Consider the following 9,658-nt stretch of genomic DNA (forward strand, 5'->3'; position numbering starts at 1 on the left):
GCATTTGACTTGGAAGACCCGAGTCCATTTCTAGAGATGCTGGCATATTCCACAGACAGAATCGGGTCACCAGAGGGCTGGGTGTTCCTGTACTGGGAGCCCTGAGGGCTCACGTGGTTTAGATGGATGAGAGAGGCATAGCAGATGTTCTCAGTGTCCTCGCTGGAGAGGACCTGCTGATTGAAGTTCTTAAAAATCAAAGAAAACATATGGTTATTGGAAGAATAACAGCTGGAGTGGTTCTGTGTGGAACCAGAATTGGGTGGAGGGGCACAGACAGAATTTAACATGGCTGGAGAGGTCACTGGGTGGTTGAAAGCATTGGCTACTCTTCTAGAGAACCTGGTTGGTTCCCGGCACCCATGTGGGAGTGTCTGTTGACTCTAGTTCTAAGAGGGTTGACTCCCTTTTCTAGGTACCTCAGGCATTGCAGACACTTGGTGCACATCCATACACATGGGCAAAACACTCATACAGACAAAGTGAATAAATCTTTTCTTTAAAAAAGATATGGGATGTGATGTTGGGCCTGTAGTAGAGCCTCTGGGAAGGGGTGGATAGGAAAGTTGCCTTCCTAGTCACTGAGCTGAGAAGCACTGGCTTCCCCAGGCGCCAGTTCCAAACTGCTGTCAGGCCTCACTCCGGGTCTAGGAAAACAAAGGCCCTGTGGGCGGGGACTAAGGAGCCACTAATTTGCATACTTTTCAATGATAGGATGAAGTGCAGGGTCTTGCATGTACCTGTGCGTGCCAAAGACTCTCCCGCTGAGCTGCAGCCCCAGCCTTGTGTTTTTGAGACTGGGTCTCCTTACGTTGCCCAGGCAGGCTTGAAATCGGAGAGCTCCGTGACTCAGCCTCCTAAAGGCTGGGATTAGCAGCAGCCTGTGCTACTTTACCCTTCAAGAAACTTTTAACAAGTTCTCCAGGGGAGGACTTGCACATCCGTGCTTGACTAGACTGAGTTAGATGGGGACTTGTTGGGTATGCATTTCATGGTGATTCTAGCGTTATACAGAGAGCTGGGTTGGAGGACCTTGGAGCCTCCTAATTCTGTGGATCTTTAGCACCAAGTGTCTCACATCTGTAGGTGAGGAAGAATCACCCAAACCACCTAGTTCTCAGGAGGACTTAGAGAACCACGGCTCATCATGTGTTTTCCTGATTGGACCAATGGCAGCAAGTCTGTGTAGTCTGACTGGGCATCTACCAATCTCTCTCTCTTCTCTCTCTGTCTCTTTCTCTGATCTCTGTCTTTCTTTTTCTCTGTGGCTCTCATCTCTGTCTCTCACTGTCTTTCTCTGTCTGTCTCTCTGCGTCTCTCACTCACTGTCTCTTTCTGTCTGGCTCTCTGTGTCTCTCATCTCTGTCTCTCACTGTCTCTCTGTGTCTATGTCTCTGTGTCTCTGTCTCTCATCTCTCTAATCTCTGTCTCTATCTCTCTGTCCCTGACTTCTGTCTCTCTCTGTCTTCTCTCTCTCTAGTTTGTTCGGAGAACTTGAGGAGAAGAAACCCATAATAAGGAAGCAATAAACAGGTCACAAGTACATGAGCAGTCATGAGTGAACCCCACCACTCAGAGTAAAGAGAAACAGAATGCAGGCCAAAGTTCACAACAACAGATGCGCACCAGAAAGCCAGGGTTCCCTAAGTCCTGGGGGAGAATCATTTTTACTTACAGTGGTCTCTTCCTTCTGGCCTGAAAAGTCCTCGTAGATATGGTGACATTTATTCCCGACTGTGAGGAAACCGGCAAGGTTAGTGGAAGGAATTCCCATGTACCACCTTACCCAGTTCCCATGGCAACCACAGGCTGGGCAAAGGGACTCTGGTGAGAGAGAGGCCAGCGCTTGCCCAAAGGGTAGCTTCTGCCTAGCGAGCTCCCAGGTACCCAGCATTGTAGTGTCCAGGGACTCTAAGAAGCCAGGTAGCCTGGCTGCCCACGTTTAATCCGTGTAGACTCGCACTCCCTGCAGATTCCAGATTTTAACATCAGATTTAACTATAATCTGTTCACTGGTGGGGTTATACGTAGTAAGAGGTTGGGTTTCTAGTTTCTTGTGTCCCAAGCCCTCAGCGTGAAGTGCAGCATTTCCTGTGAACACACCCTCCCCACCCTTGCTCCTGGAATGAGAATACATGTCCAGAGTCCAGGCGTTTTGCTGCTCCTATTCTACCTTCTAAAAAAATGTCAACAGCGACCCAGCAAACTGATCGTACAAACAACATTTAGGAAATGAGCATATAGAACTTCAAATTTTTCTCCTCTCCAAGGATTTTTCTGAACTTGAAAAGAATAATGTTCATTAGCTCAGAAACGTGGGCAAACCAAAGCTCCATTCTCACAAAATAAAACAATAAAAAAATAAGATGAAAAAGGTATATCGGGCTGGAGAGATGGCTCAGAGGTTAAGGGCACTGACTGCTCTTCCAGAGGTCCTGAGTTCAAATTCCAGCAAACACATGGTGGCTCACAACCATCTGTAATGGGATATGATGCCCTCTTCTGGTGTGTCTGATGACAGCTACAATATACTTATATATAATAAATAAATAAATCTTTAAAAAAAAAAAGGGGGGGTTGGGGATTTAGCTCAGTGGTAGAGCGCTTGCCTAGTAAGCACAAGGTCCTGGGTTCGGTCCCCAGCTCCGAAAAAAAAAGGAACCAAAAAAAAAAAAAATGTATATCATTAAAATTCTGGCATTCCTTGTCTTCAGCAAATGGATGCAGAGTTGAGGTGCCTATGGTAAGCGACTGGAAGCCCGCTGGTATGCTACCAACCCCACGCTGCTCCCCATCCCCTGACCCCCTTCCCAGGTCACTAGGACACCTTGCCTTTCAGGTCAGTTTCCTGGTAGGCAAAACAAACAGGATGGGCTCACCGTTCTGGGCTTTTTCTCGAGGTTTCTTTAGGTACAGGACCACAAGGATGACAAGTCCAAGCACTAACAGAGTGGCCACAAGCACCCCAGCAATGATGACCTTCCACATCGGCTTATCTGGAGAGCTTTGGAACAAAGATTAGTCAGGGAAGGAGAGTCAGAGCCCAACACACCCCCTGCCAAGAAAATCTTCCCTCCCCAGGCCTGCAGTTCCCACAGGCTCTCCCCCAAAAGCCTCTTCTGAGGTCCCCTGCTCAGCTGGGCAAGGGACTGCTTTCATATGCGGTGGGCCTGCCTCCTAAGTCCTTCAGTCTCCAGAACAGGGTAATAGTGCTAATGCTACAAGCCATCATTCTCATTCCTGTTTCCATTGTTCCTGTCACTTAGCTTCCTTTGGGACTCTGAACTTGCTAGCTCCAGCCTCCTTCTTTCAGGAGCCCTTGTACCCACCCTGTGGCTTTACCTCAGCTGTCCTGTGTAAGAGTGAATTAAAGGCCAGCTTGGGTTACTTCGTGAGACCTCAATCTCAAAGACAAGAGTGGAAAGCTGGGGCTGGGGATTTAGCTCAGCGGTAGAGCGCTTACCTAGGAAGCGCAAGGCCCTGGGTTCGATCCCCAGCCCCGAAAAAAAGAACCAAAAAAAAAAAAAAAAAAAAAAAGAGTGGAAAGCTGAGACTGCAGGATAGTCATAAAGTTCCTGCCCCGAAAATGTGAGGTCTCAGGTTCAACCTGCAACTTAGAAGATAGATAGGTGGATGATAGATGATTGATAGATAGATAGATAGATAGATAGATAGATAGATAGATGGTAGATAGATAGATGATAGATGATAGATAGATAGATAGATAGATAGATGATAGATAGTAGATAGATAGATGATAGATAGGTAGATAGGTAGATAGATGATAGATAGATAAATGATAGACAGATGATAGATAGATGGTAGATAGATAATAGATACATGATAGTTGGTTAGAGAGATAGATGATTTAGGTAGATAGATGATAGATAGTAGATAGATAGATGATAGGTAGGTAGATAGGTAGATAGATGATAGATAGATAAATGATAGACAGATGATAGATAGATGGTAGATAGATAGATAGACAGACAGACAAATATGGAAATATTATGGTGGTGTCATTTCACAGATGAGAACACTGAGTCTATATAAAATGATCAGAAGTGACCATCTGGCTCCATCCATCCTGTGAGAGTTGGTATCTATTGGAGTGACAGTTAGTTGGAGAACTCTAATTAGGAGAATGAGAGGAAACCCAAGACTGAGGACAGGCCAGGGAGCCTGCAGTACCTGTCAATGACAGGGCTGTGGGTAGAGGCCAGGGCTGTCGTCATCCGGGTGGTTGTGTGTGGGGCTGAAGCTGTAAGAGACCACAGTGAGTACAACATCTGTCTTTGTGCCTCCGCCCCCCATTCTCCAGTCCTGGAAAAGGAGGAACCGATACATGACCCCGGAGCCGACAAACTAGGACGCAGAGTAGCAAGATCCACTCTCCCTGCACAGAAAGGCAATGCTGTGCTGTGAATGGGGCAGGAGTTACCTCCCACGAGAAAGCACAGAACACGTTACTGGAAATGAGGCCTCTCACCTCCAGGGCCTCATCTGTTTCCTGTGATCTTTCATCATGAGCTTTGGTACTTTTATTTATGTGTATGTGGCAGGGGCAATATGTGCTCGTGAGTGCAGTCCCCATGGAGACCAGATGCCCTAGAGCTGGAGTTCCAGACTGCAGGGAGCTACCCGATGAGGATTCTGGGAACCCAACTCAGGTCCTCTGGCAGAGCAGCAAGCATCCTTAACCACTGAGCCATCTGACCAACCGCCCCCCACCGTGTTCTTTTGTAAAATGTGTCTTTATATACACATGTTTGTGTGTATGCACGGCTGTGGAGGCTGAAGGATAATTTTAGCTGTCTTGATTTCAGGCGTAATCCACTTCATTTTAATTTTATTTAATCTTTGAGACTGGGTTTCTCACTCGCTTGGACCTTGCCTGTGAGCCTCAAGGACCGTCTTGTCTCTACGTCTCAGCACTGGGATTACAAGCACGAGGCTCCGTGGCCAGCCTTTTCTTTAACGTACCTTTGGGGATTTGAACAAGGGTCCTCAGACTTGGCCAGGTCCTCAGGCATTGCTGTGATAAGACACCTTGCCCGAAGCGACAAGGAGAGAGCGCGTCCACAGTTCAGAGTCCAGTCCAACACAGCAAGGCTACAGAAGTCAAGGCTTGTGGGAGCTTGAAGCAGCTGGTGTATCCAGTGTCAAGGAGCAGAGAACAATGAATGCGCTCAGCTCACAATCCTCTTTTTTTTTTATATATATTGCATCCCATATCCCAAGCTTAGGGAATGGTGCCACCCACTTTTAACATGGGTCTTCCCACCTCAAGCCAAGATAATCTTTCACAGCTGTGCTGAGAGGCTTGTCTCTCCCTGATCACTCTAGGTTCCAACATGTTGACAATTAATCACCACACAACTAATTAATCACCACACGTGGCGAGCATTTTATTTTCGGGGTCATCTCCCCTGTCCTGTGTTCGCTATGTGTGGATATGTAGAAAGGTCAACACCTACTATTTCCTATACATGGGATGTGCCTGGGCCAAAACTTTCAGGAAAATAGCCTCCAGGTACCCACTGAACCAAAGTGCGGGTCATTTGAGGCACCAGGGAAAGCGCTGGGACTGGGGATGTGAATGTATGAGCATCAAGTCTGAATGCAAAAAGCCTTAAGCCACTGCAGTGTTCGGCATGAAATACATGGGAGACTCAAGAACAGCAGCTGTAACTCACCACTGCCTGAGAGCTCAAAGGCTCTCACTTGTCAAGGGCAGAACCAGGAAGGGAACTCATGTCTGCCAGCCTTCCGACTAAGCCTCAAGTCAGCCTCACTTTCTACCTGTCTCCTCTGGGTCCACATCTTTTAGTGCCCCGCCCATTGGCTATGAGATCTCTCCACCACCCCATGGAGAGGTTTCTGATGGGCTTACAGGTAAGAGATGTTCAGGAATGGAAGGTTGCCAATGCTTGGGGGAGCCTTAAGATCCATCCAAAGACACAGCTTTCTGTTAGCAGAAATGCAACAGAAGTGTTTAGAGAAACCAGTAAGAACCAGCCCGAGGCTAGGAAGCCTGGGGCTCAGCTAGGCTCTGGCTTTACTCAGCTGGCCGCCTTGGGAAAGGGACCATTCTTCTCTGCACCAGATTTTAGCTACTCGAGCAGTGGTTTTCAACTTTCCTAACGCTGTGACACTTTAATACAGTTCCTCAGGCTGCGCAGACCCCTAACCCTAAATTATTTTATTGCTACTCTGTAACTATTTTTTTTAAATTTTTATGAATTATAATGTAAATATCTGATATAAAGAATGCCTGATATGCGACCCCTGTGGGGGTCACAACCCACAGGGTGACAACCCCTTTACTAGAGGGAGCAGTTTCTTGAGTCCTCTCCAATCTCGAGCCTTGTGACTCAGGAAGGCTTGAAAACGACATAGAAAGGGGAAGCTCACCTTTTGACACCACCAGGCGGATAGTTTTGAGAATATTGATGACGTTTCTATAATTTCCAAAGAACCCACAGTGATAGATGCCCGAGTCGGCCGTCTTGAGCTCAGTCATGGTGACATTGAAGAAGCTGAACTGAGAATCTTCCTGGATGGAGAATCTTAGCTTCTCAGCACCTCTGCTGACACTCGACACTAAAGGTGGACAAGCGACTTCTGATACTTCCTTACACCAGGTCTTCACATTGAAGCGGTATCTGGGATTATACTCGCATTTCACAGAAACAGTCTTGCCCTCCCATGTTCGAAGTACCTCCGGGTCCTGTGCCCAGGAGCCTGGGAATACACGCTTCCTGTCAGAGCCCCATCCTCTGCAGCAGCAGGAGAAAATAGGCTCCCTTCTCAGGGGGTGACCCCTCTTCGTCTCTATGCTCAGAATTTGCTTTCAGCCAATGGCTGGCCACAACCTCCCATGTATTCTGCCTTCCCAAGCACAGAGCCCCACTGTGCACACCTCCTGCCCCCTGCCCTCTCCTCAACCCAGATCCTTCCCTCTGTCCTCGTCCCCTGTCCTCACCTGAGGCCAGGAGCAGCAGCAGCACTGAGGAGAGCAGGTATGTGGCCTCCCAGGCCATCACTCAGTTCTCCTCCTCAGCTGGGGTGGGAGCAGGAACGGAGGGATGCGCTAAAGGGAGGAGAGCAGTGGGCGGGATTCAGGAGCCACCACAGCCAGTCCTGCATGAACTGCTGAGGAAGCCGGAGACCTCTGTGGGCGAGAGCGAGCTAGGCAAGGCCAGTGTGGTCCTGTGTATCCTCAGCTGCAGGCTTTGGGTCTAGGCCTCTGCACTGAACTAGGTAAAGGCTCTCAGAGACTCTGTGCTCTACTGCCTCATAAGGCCAGGGCTGAGGGCTGAGAAAGCCTGAGGAAAGTGAAGTAAGAGGATGTTCATTTCTCCTCCCCCACCCCCATTCTCCCACTTCCTCTCCAGCTTACAGTCTCTGTTATCCACTCAAGATGGACCCACTGAAGGTAGATGACAGAATTAGAGGCTCTTTGGAGACCTGGTTAGAACTCTAAGCCCAGCTTTCCCTCAGGGGTCTGTACTTTTTGACCAGCCCTCCTGTCCCATGTGGAACAGAGGTGATGAGGGGAAAGGAGATGACATTTACTCTCAGGAACAGAAGAACAAGGGGGCAGGAAGGAGCCTGGTCAGGGTGGGGGATGGGAGACCTGGGCATGAAAGAAAACTTCAGAATGGAGCCCCAGGCCCCGTGTCACCCCCATACACCCAGCTCCCCAACATGCCACACTCACTGCTAAGAAGTCGATGTAGCCATCACACACATTTTTAAAGGAGCTGTCACAGAACAGCGAGATCTTCAGCAGGTAAGGACACTGGCTACCAAGACTGAGAACTCGAGATCCAACCCCAAGACCCATAGGCTAGAAGGAGAGACCTCAATTCTCAATCCGTGTGCCCTCGGTTCCACACAAAGAAAACTGAAATAAATCCACCTTTCATTACATGAGCTGTGGAATATCAATAGCTACAGGCTATTCACAGTTATCAGATCAGTAAGGGGAAAATCAGGCATGAGGGTGCCTGACTATCACCCTAGAACTTGGGAGGTAGAGGCAGGAGGATGGTGAGGTCAAGTTTATCCTTGGCTACACAGCAAGTTCAGTCAGGGTTACATGAGAACCTTTCCCAAAATAAACAAATAAAAATAAAATTAAAAGTCCTTTAATAGTGGGGAAACCTTTAAATGGCAATGCAGTGTTTCAGGTAGGATGCCAGGGAACAAGGGTTGATCCAGATTGGCACAGGACTTGTGAAGGGTTCTGGGGAAGAAAGGGACAGAGGAGTGGGTAGTGATGCTGGCACCAAGGAAGCACAGGTCAGCCTGTGAGGAGGTCTGAGAGGTGGGAAAGCCTTTGATCAGGTTGGCAAAGGGGTTTCAAGCCTTGAGGTTCCAGTGTCAATCAGTCAGTGGCAAGGCAGGGTGTCTAGGGGGAGTTGAGCATTGACAAGGTGACATTCTGCCGCTGAAGGGCTATCTGCGGTGACTCCTCACCACTCCCACTATGGAACAGGAAGTCCAAGGCTGCTGAGGGCAGACCTGGCAGCATCCTTCCCAGTAAGCAGAGCAAGGCACGCATTCTGCAGCCACTATGTAAACTCTACGGGAGCGTGCACAGCTGTGGCCACAGGGTTACTTCTCCACTCTCAGTGCACAAAAACAAGCAAGCTTGTGCGGGGGTCTTCAGCCCCTGTTGCCTCTCCATGGCAGGCCGCATCCCTGGCCTCTCTGGTACCCTTGCTGCCTGAGCCCCTCCCAAACTCTACTGGCTCTGCTGGAGCTCAAGAAAGAAAGGCAGGAAGAAGAAGGAGACTGGGCTGGGGTTTGAGAAAAGAGAAGCCATGCAGGCTGCAGGAGCTGAGGAATAGGTGTCTACAGCACTCCTGTTCCCAGTGTCCCTACAATGGAGTCCCCAACTGGGGAGGGATCAGAGTGAACAGCTCTCGTGTGTTGCAGGCTCACAGAGCCCCACCGTCGTGTGAACACATGTGAGGGGGCGGGGTTCACTGTCACTCTTTCCTATCTAACTTCTCCTTCGCTGAAGACCTCCATGCCCACCAGCTGGGCCAGTCCTGGTCTCCTCTGTCCATAGGTCCTTCGGAGGGCAGCCTTGCCAAGGTCCAGACTGTGCAGTGTCTGTGCCCAAATCTCTATAACCTCCCTCGGGCATCACCCAGCTCCTGACGACAGCCCATGCTCCGGGCTGCATAGAGCATCCTCCTCCACGAAGCCTGAGCCCCATCCTGAGCTTGCAGCATCTCCACGGCTCCTCTCCCTGTAGGACTCAGGTTCTTCCTGCCTCCTGTACCACAGCTCCTGACCCTGTGTGAGGGGCTAATGCGTAAGCAACTGCTCTGTGCCTTCTCTTCCTCAGTCGTTGTCAGACTGAGGCCAGAGCTGGCTGACTTCCCTTCCCTGCCTGCCTCTTCCTCTCTAGATAGTGAGGTCTTCGTGTGCAATTGACATGCACACCCACTTGCCCTAGATGGTGGTGTGCGGGGGACTTCTCTCCGTGTTCCTGTCCAGAAGAGGACACGGCATCAGAGAGGGACAGTGACTCATTGTAGTCACACTGACATGAGAGGCTGCCCTGGGGAGTCAAACTCAGCCTTGATCTCAGGTCCATTGCACGTTAACTATTCACAAGGAGATCACACTGAAGAGTACA

The 9,658-nt window shown here is 49.4% G+C and overlaps 1 protein-coding gene across 1 annotated transcript in view; it reads right to left on the reverse strand.

Moving 5' to 3' along the window:
* LOC116898030 (trem-like transcript 4 protein) overlaps nucleotides 1-7,043 on the reverse strand; it is a 7,068-nt gene extending 25 nt beyond the window's left edge. Inside the window, exons 1-6 of the mRNA XM_032899419.1 lie at nucleotides 6,986-7,043; nucleotides 6,415-6,744; nucleotides 4,192-4,255; nucleotides 2,880-3,004; nucleotides 1,676-1,734; nucleotides 1-188 (exon numbers count right to left, since the gene is read on the reverse strand). The exon at nucleotides 1-188 is cut by the window's left edge and continues 25 nt beyond it. Of these exons, the coding sequence (XP_032755310.1) occupies nucleotides 1-188; nucleotides 1,676-1,734; nucleotides 2,880-3,004; nucleotides 4,192-4,255; nucleotides 6,415-6,744; nucleotides 6,986-7,043 (824 nt within the window). The remainder of the gene's footprint in view (nucleotides 189-1,675; nucleotides 1,735-2,879; nucleotides 3,005-4,191; nucleotides 4,256-6,414; nucleotides 6,745-6,985) is intronic.
* Between the last annotated feature and the right edge of the window lie 2,615 nt (nucleotides 7,044-9,658).

The sequence above is a fragment of the Rattus rattus genome, chromosome 4 (genome assembly GCF_011064425.1).
Source record: "Rattus rattus isolate New Zealand chromosome 4, Rrattus_CSIRO_v1, whole genome shotgun sequence".
NCBI classification, from domain to species: Eukaryota; Metazoa; Chordata; class Mammalia; order Rodentia; family Muridae; genus Rattus; species Rattus rattus.